The sequence below is a fragment of the Ips typographus genome, linkage group LG5, assembly GCF_016097725.1.
Source record: "Ips typographus isolate SLU linkage group LG5, UJ_Ityp_2.0, whole genome shotgun sequence".
Classification (NCBI taxonomy): domain Eukaryota; kingdom Metazoa; phylum Arthropoda; class Insecta; order Coleoptera; family Curculionidae; genus Ips; species Ips typographus.
Window position 1 is genome coordinate 12,502,980 of NC_138426.1, and position 13,828 is coordinate 12,516,807.

Here is a 13,828-nt window from a genome sequence, read left to right on the forward strand (position 1 = left end):
TAAGACAGTTGTAGAGGGCTCTGGTACTTTAGAGAAGGTTCTCAATAGTATTTAAAGGTTTATGGAACTTTCAATATGGTCCTAGAAGCCTCTGGCAACTTGAAACAGTTCTAGAAACGTTTAAGATAGATTTAGAGGGTTCTGGTACTTTATAGAAGGTTCTCAATAGTGTTTAGAGATGCATGAAACTTTCAATATGGTCCTAGAAGCCTCTGGCAACTTGAAACAGTTCTAGAAACGTTTAAGACAGATGTAGAGGGCTCTGGTACTTTATATAAGGTTCTCAATACTATTTAGAGATGTATGGAACTTTCAATATGGTCCTAGAAGCCTCTGGCAACTTGAAACAGTTCTAGAAACGTTTAAGACAGATGTAGAGGGCTCTGGTACTCTATAGAAGATTCTCAATAGTATTTATAGATTTATGGAACTTTCAAAATAGGCCTAGAAGCCTTTGGCAACTTGAAACAGTTCTAGAAACATTTAAGACAGATATGTAGAGGGCTCTGGTACTTTATAGAAGGTTCTCAATAGTATTTAGAGATGTATGGAACTTTAAATATGGTCCTAGAAGCCTCTGGCAATTTGAAACAGTTCTAGGAAATCATATCAGAAAGTTTTCTTAGCATTTAGTGGTATTTGGCACAATCAAAACTTGAAACAAAAAAAAACAAAGGAAGGTTTATGACATTTTTAGAAGTTTCTGGTTCTTTTTAGAAGTTTGGTGTGTTCAGTAGCATTTAGAGGCCTCTGGCACATTTTATAAGGTTTTTAATAACATTTACAGGTTTATGGAACTTTCAAAATGGTTCTAGAGGCTTTTGGCAGTTTAAGACAGTTGTAGAGAGTTCTGAAACTTTACAGAAAGTTCTTAGAACCATTTAGAGATTTTTATTTTCTTAAAATAATACCTATTTGAACTATACAATGTAATAAATTTAATAAAGATTCTTATGACGTTTTGATTTTGTGTCATTACGGTGTCAATTTGCTTAAAACATTTCACTTCTTTTAGGGTAGTTCCCATAACACTTTGAAAGTATGGTAAGCAAAATTAAAACCCAATGACATTATTTAATCAATAAGGGTATATTAACTGATCTGAGTGTAATAATAGTTGTTCTCATTGTCGTTACAGTTATAGTTGTTGTGCCCTAAAAAGCGTAAAAAAGAGATTCCTCCTGGAATATCTTTGAACAGAAAAAGCGCCGCTATTGAAAATTTAATCAGTAACAACCGTAACTTCTATTAAATTTAATTTCGTATTAACTTTTTGCCTTGTTTGCGACTCTTCTGCGCACTCGGCTTTGCGTAATTTTCCATTATTTTGTTGCTGGCAAAAAGCAAATAGCCTCTAACTCGGTTAGGATTCCCGACGATGTCGAACAGATTCGATTTGATTTCAAGGTTTATTCATCCAAAAAACAAATTGTTTTTCAAAACTAATTTTAAAAAATTGAAAATGTGTAATTTAGAGGACTATATTCTGATACACTCTCGTTATTATTATTTTTTTTACTCGTGGCTTTGGAGTAAAAAAAATCAAATCCAATCCCATGTAAGGACTTAAAACAATTTGCATTAAACGAAATGGTGAATTATGGCGTACCGGAAAATCTAATAGAAAACCGTTAACCAGCCGAACCTCGAGGGAATATTCAAAACAGCCATAAAACGACTCTAGTATGTAACTAGGCACTTGGTGTACCATAAGACATGGACGCCTTCGAGGTGTTTGCTTCAAAATTCAATCCTCTAGATTTGACTTATGGCTGATAGAAAATTTGCTAAATGATAGTCAAAGTTTGACAATACTCAGACCGTCTGACATAACAGGCGCTCTTAAGCGGTTCTCAGTAGCAAAACCGCATCGTCGATTACAAGGGCTTCGAATCCTTAAAAAATAAAATAAAATTTCTGCGGTTTTCGAAGTACCAGCAGCACATGTTGGATGGTAATGTATGCAATGGTTCACAATCGACGGAGGTCAGTCCAAAGACCCCTGCCGGACGTTCCTGGGCACTAAAACGTATGGTTTGCAGAGCTTCTTCGGAAATATAAGGCGTATCCGCACTTTTCCAGTGGCGCAGTTATTTAATTTAAATTCCTTCAATAAAGAAAGTAAAACTAAAATCTGGATTAGGCACAATTCTAATTTTAAAATTGTTTGAATGTACAAATATTACAAAAAAACACACCAACCGAAAAAAGATAAAAAATTCTGTAACTAAGCCAAAAGATCCAAATTAATCACTTAACAAAGTGGTATACACAATTTTACTGTATGAATCGACGCCACTGGTCGTACCCACTTATTTAAAACAGGTATTAGCTTAAGAAGAACATAAACGGTAGTGCGGTTTTTGCAGAAGAATACATTCGTGTACCATCGCTAATTTTCCTTCTCAAACATTGGAAAATTGCCGGTATGTAAACACTTTCCACCAGGAAAGGTACTTACCGCTTGGGTGATTGTTGTTTGAATATCTCGTTTCCTTCCTTATTTCTATGCACTTTTCTAATAACCGTAATCATGAAGCCCGTTTTACTTCCACTAAATTCACATCAAACTTGCAATGAAGACTTCAATCAATTTAATGCGATTCAATCCATCTTCAGGTAGTACTTGATATATTTTCACGTCGTGTTCCAAGAAAAATATCGCTTACGCGGAAACTTTTAAAAGTGTAGACACGTTTAATACATAAAAGCCTTGTTTGGTTGTTTTTGCGGTGGTACTGTCTATGCCTACTAAAGTACTACTTTATTTACTATAATAGTTTCGATAGGAGCTGTTTCAAAAATAGCAAGATTTGAAAAACCGTATGTGGTTACATTCAGTCCAAGTCTGCAGTCTCACAGCATTGTTCGTAGTTTGTGATTGGCTAAAAAAGCAGTTAATATTTCAATGACATAGTTTACCTACTGAAAGACAGTAAGAAGCTTCCTGTCTTTAATAAAAGGTTTCCTAGCTTCAAATTGACAATTTCTATATATGAAAAAAACTACAGTATTAATATGACAACTCAGAGTGTTTAAGAAGTCTTTCAGGTAGCATTTTTGTCTATTCTAAGACAGAAAGAAGCCTTCCAGTGTTAATTTAACTATTAGAAAACAGTAAAAAGCTTGTCTTCAAGAAATGCCCTTCCAGCTTTAATTTGACAAATTGTAACTATTAAAATGCTTATAGTAATAATATGACAATTCAGAGTGTTTAAGAAGTCTTCCAGGTAGCATTTTTGACTATTCTAAGACAGAAAGAAGTCTTCTAGTATTAATTTGACTACTGGAAGACACTAAAAAGCTTCTTGTCTTCAAGAAATGCCCTTCCAGCTTTAATTTGACAAATTGTATCTATTAAAATGCTTACAGTAATAATATGACAATTCAGAGTGTTTAAGAAGTCTTCCAGGTAGCATTTTTGACTATTCTAAGAAAGAAAGAAGTCTTCTAGTATTAATTTGACTACTGGAAGACACTAAAAAGCTTCTTGTCTTCAAGAAAAGGCTTTCCAGCTTTAATTTGACAAATTGTACCTATTAAAATGCTTACAGTAATAATATGACAACTCAGAGTGTTTAAGAAGTCTTTCAGGCAGCATTTTTGACTATTCTAAGACAGAAAGAAGCCTTCCAGTGTTAATTTAACTACTGGAAGACACTAATAAGCTTCTTGTCTTCAAGAAAAGGCTTTCCAGCCTTAATTTGACAAATTGTACCTATTAAAATGCTTACAGTAATAATATGACAACTCAGAGTGTTTAAGAAGCCTTCCAGCCAGCATTTTTGACTATTCTAAGACAGAAAGAAGCCTTCCAGTGTTAATTTACCTACTGGAAAACAGTAAGAAGCTTCCTGTCTTCAAGAAAAGGCTTTCCAGCTTTAATTTGACAAATTGTACCTATTAAAATGCTTACAGTAATAATATGACAACTCAGAGTGTTTAAGAAGTCTTTCAGGCAGCATTTTTGACTATTCTAAGACAGAAAGAAGCCTTTTAGTATTAATTTGACTACTGGAAGACACTGAAAAGCTTCTTGTCTTCAAGAAAAGGCTTTCCAGCTTTAATTTGACAAATTGTACCTATCAAAATGCTTACAGTATTAATATGACAACTCAAAGTTCTTAGAAAGGCTTTCAGGCAGCATTTTTTACTATTTCAAGGCAGAAAGAAGCCTTCCGGTATTAATTTGACTACTGGAAGACAGTAAGAAGCTTCCTGTCTTCGAGAAAAGGCTTTCAGCTTCAATTTGAGAACTTCTACCTATTAAAATGCTTAGAGTATTAATACGTCAACTTAAAGTCTTTAAGAAGGCGTTCAGACAGCATTTCTGACTATTTCATGACAGAAAAAAGTCTTCCAGTGTTAATTTTACTACTGGAAGACAGTAAGAAGCTTCCGCTCTTCAGTAATAGGCTTTCTAGTTTCAATTTGACAATTTCTACCTATTGAAATGCTTAGAGTATTAATACGACAACTTACAGTCTTTAAGAATGCGTTTAGGCAGCATTTTTGACTATTCCAAGACAGAAAGAAGCCTTCCAGTGTTAATTTAACTACTGGAAGACATTAAGAAGCTTCCTGTCTTCAGTAAAAGGTTTCCTAGCTTCAATTAATATGACAACTCAGAGACTCTAGAATAACTTCCAGGTAGCATATAAAATTACTTACTCTTTGATATAGGGCTGCCCCAACCCAAAAAATGTACGAGTGCTGTCAAAAAAAAGAAGAAGTTTTGTCAGGGTGTGTACCTAACCTAACCTTTTTTTATTGTTTGAGAATGGAAACCCAAAAACGTTAATTTATTAATGGTTTCAACAGTCATATTAAGCCAGGATTTAAGTGAACGATACACGTGACTTAATATGACAGTTGTTGGAACCAAGCAATTCTGCAAATTCTGTCAATTTAATAAATCAAGTGAACACATTCATTTGTGTGTCACACGGCCACATTGAATCACGTGGTTCTAATTAGCTAAATCACGTCATTCAATGTTGTGGTAAATTTTGAACAAAATTTTCAAAATTTGTGGTTGTTTTTATATTGTGTGTTATACAAATCTAGCAGGGTTTAGTTTTGGACTGTAAAACGTCAATTTCTCTATTATGTGCTATTAATTTTTTAATCAAAAACTAGCACCAAATACAGCATGAAACGTAATAAAGGCGAGGAGAACAATGCCGGAGGCAAAAAATTGAAACACTCAATCATATATGGGGTGTTAACGTTAACATCAGCGATTCCATGGAGGACTATAATAACCTGAACGGCACACTGTGTGATTATCATTAAAGTATGTGATTCGTAGAGATAAGAAAAAACCACTTGTATACGGTTTTCACCTTCGGAACGGGGAAAAAACTCGATGGCCAATTAAAGAATGGGAAGATCCCTAAGTCTGGCATGAAACAAAGGCTTACGCCCATTGAAATATTACTGTATTTGCATTAAAAATGGTAGGTTTAGCAGCAATGTAAGCAATGGGTGTAGAACGGTTTTGCCCACATGAAATGCGATTGAAAGGCTCGCCAACGGAAATTTGAATTTGTAATTTGTGCTTTTTTTTGCTGATTCCTAAGGGTGATTACTTGTCTTCGAGTTTAATCAAGAAGTCCACTTGTGCAGACTTTGAGTAAATCTCAGTTGTTAGTTTGTGATTGGACAAGAAAAAGCAGCAAATTCAAAGCTGCTTTTTCTGACTGAGCTAAATAAGACATGTTGGTCAAATAATTAATTTAGTATTATATGATTTTCTAACCGTCACTGAGTCAATTCATCTAAATTTTGTAAGCAGTATCATTAATATAATATTCTAATAACTAATAATAAATAATAGAAGGTTGTCGCTAGACTGACATCCAAGTAAAAACCGCTATTTAAAAGCCCATTGTCGTGGCGTAATTTGAATGTGATGGCGCATTCATTTCGTCCGTCAACAGAACGACATAATGCCATTTCCGGTCACATTATGCCCGACGAAAAGTCAATAAGGAAAAGCGCTAATGAATGACCGTCATTGTGCTGTTGTCCGTGTTCCTGCATGCCCAGGTGGGCCATTAGTATACTGTTAGGTTTTTGACCAGTTTGGACACGCAACTGTCTTACTAAAAGTGTACATGGGCGTACACGTTCATCTACCATACTCAAAATTTCACTGTCTTCTGTCAATTTTCAAAATAAGCACAAAAAGTACTTTAAATATGGTGAGCATCCCACTAAATAATTATAACATTTTAATTACAATATGTAACAGACCAAAACACTGAAACTGAGATGATGACGTGGTGCCATTTGCTTTGATTTGTACCTTACTAGATACAGGGTGGTCCAGTTTTAAATGTCAATAATTCACCATTCGAGAGTCCATCAAAAAATAAGTTAACATACATTATGTCATTTTCCTGAAAAATGATTCCCAAAGAAAATACAGTCCATACATGTTCAGTTTAAAAAATCGGAGCAATTTTAATCAAATTTAGAATAAATTCATAAAAAATTAATTCTGATGTTAATGACGTTTGTCGAAACTGTCCAGTGGTGGTGGAAAGATGGTTTTCATTTTTCTGCCTTATTCTCTACGTCAATGGATATTTTTCAAAAGTTTCATTTTTTTTACTTTACTTGTTCAATTTGACAAAGTAAGTATCTCTTATAAAATTCTGATTTGAAACTTTGAGTTATTACGTTCAAAGATCCAAAACCAACTCAACCCAACTTAAAAATTGTCTTGAAAACGGTGAAAATTGAGTTAAGAAGCTTAAAAAATGTCTTTGTAGCCAGTTTTCATAGTTTCAGACAAATTGAAAGACTTTACTTTTGAAAATTGACTTAGAAACCAGGGAATTTACTTTGAAACGGTGAAAATTGACTTGAGAGGCTTAAAAATTGTCTTTGTAACCAGTTTTCACAGTTTTCAGACAAATTGAAAGACTTTAGCCTTCACAATTAACTTGAAAACTGTGAAAATTGACTTGAGAGACTTAAAAACTGTCTTTGTAGTCAGTCGTTATAGTTTTCAGATAAGTTGAAAAACTTTAGTAGGGAAACTGTAGCATGAAAAACTACTTTATCTAGAATTTTTTACTACAAATTCATACATTTCAACCTTGAAAATTAACTTGGACACCAAAAAGTAACTCTGAACCAATGAAAAGTGACATCAGAAGCTTAAATTTTGCATTTGCAGTAAGTTTTCATAATTTCAAAATACATTTCAATATTTTAGTATTGAAAATAGTCTTAAATACAGGATATTGACATTAGATTTATGAAAATTGACTTGAAGACTAACTTTTCAGGTTTTTTTACTTTGCTTTTCATTTTCTTAGAACTCTGGACTGTTTTTAGGGCTTTAAAACTATTTTCAGCTTAGAAAATCGAGTTTTAGGGTTATCTTCACCAAGTTTTTGACATAGCAGAATTAAAAAACTATGTTTACATAGTCCATAGCCTTAAACATGCCATTTCAATTTGAATTTTGGAGGTCTGTGTCTTCCTTTTGTCAAATGTCACGTGAAATACACATACAAAAAAGTGTGAATAAGGAAAATTGTTAAAAAAGTACCAGAGTGCACTGAACTGTTTTTTACGTTAATTAATAGAAAATTTAGGGTTATTTCACAAACATTATAATGTGGACACATGTTTCTGATTAATGAAATTAAAAATTCTACTAACTTTCTTTTAAAATCACAAGCAAAAATTCAAACATGAAAGATATCAGGTATAACAACTTTTTCTCTTAGTGTGATCCTAAAAATGTCTTTTTCACCTGAATTTAAATCTTGGTATATGCCATTTAACTTGACAACAATGTAAATTTGCTTTCAAAAAAATTTGATAAAATTTCCTTGTGGATAACTTGTAATCCTACTATGCGTGTTTTATAATGTGATCTAAGTGGCATCAAAAAGGAAATAAGTCATTATTCATATTCTAATACAATGTATGCTTTGAAGACTATTTAATTGAATATAGTTTCTTTTCCAATAAAGAATGATGTTGCATATTTCAATAAGTTATTAAGTTATCCCGTGGGTAGGCTGCCATTAAATTGTCATTAGCATCTCATACCGTACGGTCCCTTTTGCTAGACAGCTTATCGCTTTTGCAGATTAGTTTTCTTTTTTCTCTCGTTCAGGTTTTTTTGGTTAATTTTGCAACAAAAATCGTGTGACGCAAGTTCGTTTCGGCCTTGTCGGCGAAAATAGAAAGCAAACAATAATTCCGCGCTGAGGGTAGGTTGCATCGATGACACGCCATTTTACTTTTAATTAACTTAATGGCAAATATTTAGTCACGCAAGTCGTGGACGTGGACAATTAAATGGAAAGTCCGTAGTTATTTACAAAAATTTGCGAAGAGCCCGTAATTGCTCGTAAATTACGTCCTGCTGGGATGTTTCATTTGGTCTCCTGTCAAATTTAGAAAAACTGCAAAGCAGAAGTATTTTTATGTTATTGTTGTCAAATTAACATTGACAAGCGAGGATAATATAATACTTTGTTCACGACCACTACTTTACCACTAATGCCAAGCAGGGTTGCCAACTATTACAATTATAAGACTCTAAAATATTTTTCTACCAAACCTAAAAAACCCTAGAATGATATTACTTTTATTTTCAACCAGGTATGTAATAACGTTATTTCTTATGTGTAAACCAGGTGGAAAGATGAAAATTACCTGCTTTTACTTTCCACCCGGGTAAATGTCACTTTCCACCCGGGTGAATGTCACTTTCCACCCGGGTAAATGTCACTTTCCACCCGGGTGAATGTCAATATTCGTTTTGTCATATCTTCAGAAATCTCCATGTTCAAAGCACTTTAAGAAACGTTTCAGCTCAAAATATTACAGACAGAATAGCACAATAATGACGTTGTCAAGATTGAAAACAAATCACCAGTCGTTTATTTTGGTTGAAGCCATAACTACTCGTGCACCTATACTACCTTATTGTTAGAGACTATTAGCAATCAATATTTCAACTGAATGATTTTTTAAAAGTTCGATGAGATTTTGATAAATGGCTGAAAATAAAATAGTATACAAACCACGGTAGAAAGTTTAATTTCTGTCTCGAAATCAAACACTTTCCACCTGAGTATGTAATATACTAATTCCCTGTTGGCTTATTACATGATAATTTGTGAATTTAGAGTTTTCTTCTTCTCCTTTTTTCTTCCTTAGAAATTATTCCTGTTTTGTCTTATTATGCCTATTCGGACGTTGTTGTCCAGCATTCTTTCCATTGTTTTGGAGGTCTATCTCGAATTAGTTTACCGACAGGATTATTTGTTTTTGCGATTTTTACAAGTCTTAGTTGTCTTCCATTCTGTTTAAGTGTTTATTCCAGTATTTTCTTCTCTGTCTTACCCACCTTCCTATGTCCTGTATCTCGCTGTTGTCTAAGCTCATCGCTTCTGATTCTGTCGTGTAGTGTTTTTTTCGTGTATATTTGTTATTATTTTCATCTCTTATTTTACTGTTTATGTTAAGGTATTTGTTTTTCCACACAGTGTCTCTTAGGCATCCTGATATTCCTTTAGAGTTTTCAAAAATTGGAAAAAGGCCATTTTCTGTATTGTGATTTAGCAGTAACAGACTGCAAATGGTTCAGTAAGTCAATTTTCAATCAATCCTTAAACAAATCAACATCTAGGCGAAAAAATGGCTAGTTTCATAATGAGAACACCTAACCTCGGCGTAACCCGACCATAAATACAAAACGAGGAACCATTAGCAAAATAATTGGGCACCAGAATGCCTCGACGCCATTTCTACAAGCCCTGCTTCTATGATTGAGTACTATTCGTACACTTTCTAATGTGACGAGCCACGCCCAATTATGTTCGAGTACTACTTATTGTGCCCAAGATGGTAAAAATGCAATTATTGCAGGGTCATAAGGCACATCGTGCTCTTTGGTACCCAGTGGCGTCGTGCCTCATTAATAATAGTGGTTTCAGCTTTCGGTCCCATTTAGGACGCCCATGGCACAATATGGGTATCAGTGCAAATTGTCTCAGGTAACGACTACTTATTGGAATTGATGGTAGGTGTGTTTGTTTGTGGTACGATCGTGCTGGAGAAATTAGAGTTATGTAAAGAGTGTGCTCATTTAGTCCTTTTGGTAGAGAAGTTGGAATGCCTCGGATCTATTTTATGGACGTTTTCCTTGAGGCGACTGGTCAACAGCACATTAACACATCTCGATTATTATAGAATTTTAATTATGCTTAAGCGTGTTCAAGCGGATTTATTTATACGGCAGCGAAGCCGTAATTTTTAAGGTCAACGTTTCTTCCATCCAATTTGCTCTGTGAAGCGAGTAATCTTCAAAATCCCCACTTTGAATATTATTGAGACATGTTTGCTTCCTCTTTATCGATGCTATTTAGATTTTATTCAAATAAGACGTATAAAACTCTACTATTGGTTATAAGTAACATTCTTTACTGACAACTTTGAGTCATCATCTAAAAATTGGTTTTAAAGATGTTGATTTTTCTCTAAAAATGTTAGCTTTTGATACTGTCAGGGAGCCAACTTTAGAAACGTCTGATCAATTAGCCAGCTCAATGATTTCCCCACGTTTTACCACTCTTCTTTTCTGACAAAAATAGAGTTAAAGTCTTCTCTAAAATATGTTGGCTCTTATCACTATCTCTTGAAAATTTCCTCAACTTCAACTCTTATGTTAGCTGTTATCACTAATCTTTAAAACATGCTTCATTTGTCTTCTTTCCAATGTAGGTATAAACAGAGAATTAAAACAACTAAAGAATTTAAAATGGTTTATTCAGTTTTCAAAATGATATGGACACCAAGTTGTATTTTAATTAAATTATAGCATACCTAGGTAATAAAACAATACAAAACTAAAACCTACGAATCACAAGTCTTAGAATATTGAAGAAAACTTAAAACTAAAAAATAACGAACCAGTCTACTTCCACAAAAAAAGCACATGTGATGGAAAATTATTACAAAAATACTTTGGTATAATACCTATGAGTATATTAATTAATTTTTAATAGAAGGGATAATTTTACAAGACAAAATGTGCGTTCGTTTCCTTAAAAATTACTCTTAAAAGGTGAAAAAGTCCGGTACAAAATTTGCAGGGTATATAAAGTGTATTTATTAAAAGCTCTGATTTATACAATACAAGAAGTGGTTTGTCACCGTACAATTTAAAATATTCACAAAAAAATTGCAGAGGCACATATGTATTATGTATTTACAGTTACAAGCAGAACAAATCAGCACCAAAAATGCCTCCAGCCCGATTCACACACCACGGAAGTAGACCTATCCGACTCAACTTACAGTATACAAATCACAAATAGCTAAGTCGATGTAAACTGTAATGCCTTAACATAAATATACTAGTGGTACCATCAAATGTTCCGTGGTACCACTAGCTGATAGTAAAAAGCATTACGGATGGGTACTTACAAATATAGAGTACCTCGACTTTTCGAACCGCTTATCGAATACTTGGGATGTTTTTTATACACTATGGCCGCTTGATCGATGATTTTTTTGGGTTTTTCCATGGGCATGGAAATGTCCGGATGTTCTCGGGCCTCCCACACCAAATTGGTGAGACTGCGAGGTCTCGAGAGCTTCCGGGACCGTTTTTCGGGCTGTTTCAAGCCGGTGGCCGAGTCTCCCGAGGCTCGACCACCCGAATTACTTGAATCTAGAGTACCGTCCAGTTCCATCGCCTGAAACAAAGAAAAATTGTTTTTTAGTTTCGTTGTTATTAATTATTTGTGTTAAAAACGGATCTTCAAGCTGTAGAACCAGTGGCGTTTAGTTAATGTAATTTATATGAAAATAGTTTTGAAAAATCATATCATAAGATCCAAATTAGCTTGAAACACTTTTTAGTATTGAATGGGATTTCCCATAATAACTCACATTGACAATAAACAAAAATAAGCATTTTGGACTTAATAGGCAATTATAGACATTTTTTTTAGTTGGATGCAACCGACTTTGACTGGAGGTGTAAAACATAGTTCTTTTTCTACAAACGCATTAAAAATTCAACTTTTAACACGCTACTGAATTATTAAAAATGTCGTTTTAAAACACTAGCGTTAAAAGTGATTTACTTTTAACAAATGTGACCAATTAAATTCAAAAGCTGTTCTTGTAGCACACAGTTGACTTAAATCATTTTGATTCTAATCTCTTATAAATTTTTTTTTTGATTTCATAGGTGTTTTGAACAGTTTGGCCGCTAGAGTGTGCCAAAGTTAGAGTAGTTCTTCTTCAAGTCATTTTGACAACGTTGGCTTTAACCTACAAAAACACGCTTACTTGTCACGGTTTTCTCGTACTTTTATACGTCTATGAATACTCAATGAAATAAGCTTTCCACAGAGGTATAAAAGTGATTTGTTAGTGGTACGGTTTGCCCTCTAGAAAGCACCAAAATTAGGTATACCAAAAGTAGTTATTCTTTTAGTTATTTTGATAACGTTTGTTTTGACACACTTGTCTAGTACTTTTATACGTCCATGATTGCCAATAAAATTGACTTTCCAAAAATATCCCCACTTTAGTTGATCGGTTCTACCATTTGGCCGCTAGGAACATTACATTTGGGGTAGTTTTACTGCAAGTCATGCTTTTTTTGTACTTAATTCACCTAATTTAAGATCCTTTGGTACAAATATGCCCTTTGGAGTCCTGGAGCAAAATAAAAATAGCATATTTTTTGACACACGTTGTTTTGACCCTAAATTACCCCCTTACTTGACAAGCTACGTCAAAATGTCATAGAAAACAAAAGATAGAGCAGATTTGAAGCTTTCTAAAAATAACCCCACATGAGTTGATTGATAACTCCGTTTGGACGCTAGAGGGCGTTAAAATTCTTACACCATAAAATCACATATTTTGTGACACTCATTGCTTTGACCCTAAATTACTCCTTTATTTGACAAGTTACGTCAAAATGTCATAGAAAACAAAAGATAGATCGGATTTCAGAGTTTCCAAAAATATCCCCACATGAGTTGATTGATAACACCGTTTGGCCGCTAGAGGGCGTCAAATTTCCTTTACCATAATATCACATATTATACTGTAAATATTTTTAAGTCAGATTTCATGTATCTCTTAATCCGGCCGAGTTCCTGGCAAAGAAATGGTTAAAATGTCAAATTTTAGGTTTAACTCTGTTAGTTTTTGAGATATCAAAAAACCGACTGCACCAGCGTCTTTTCCGGGAAATTTTAACATGAAATGACACCGAGACGTCAACTGTAACTTAACAATAAAAAAGTTGCATTTTTTGACGGTTCCAGGCCGCCATTTTGAATTTTCTGTCAAAATACTGACTTGCACCTCATTCTGAAGGAAATTTCACGTAGTTTCAAGAAATGACAGACAAAATGGCGTCCCAGATCGCCATTTTGAATTTTCTGCCAAAATATTGACTTGCACCTCATTTTAAAGGAAATTTCACTTAATTTCAAGAAATGACAGACAAAATGGCTTTCCAGGCCGCCATTTTGTATTTCCTGTCAAAATACTGACTTGCACCTCATTCTGAAGGAAATTTCACGTAGTTTCAAGAAATGACAGACAAAATGGCGCCCTAGGCCGCCATTTTGAATTTTCTGCCAAAATATTGACTTGCACCTCATTTTAAAGGAAATTTCACGTAGTTTCAAGAGATGGCAGACAAAATGGCGTCTCAGGCCGCCATTTTGAATTTTCTGCCTAAATATTGACTTGCACCTCATTTTAAAGAAAATTTCACGTAGTTAAGCCGATACGGGCAACATTACGCTTATGGGAT

The 13,828-nt window shown here is 34.1% G+C and overlaps 1 protein-coding gene across 1 annotated transcript in view; it reads right to left on the reverse strand.

The window, feature by feature from the left end:
* Positions 1 to 10,789: 10,789 nt before the first annotated feature.
* The window catches only part of sano (CABIT domain-containing protein serrano), a 56,793-nt gene continuing 53,754 nt past the window's right edge, over positions 10,790 to 13,828 (reverse strand). Inside the window, exon 7 of the mRNA XM_081979669.1 lies at positions 10,790 to 11,738. Coding sequence (XP_081835795.1) covers positions 11,463 to 11,738 — 276 coding nt within the window. The 3' untranslated portion in view covers positions 10,790 to 11,462. The remainder of the gene's footprint in view (positions 11,739 to 13,828) is intronic.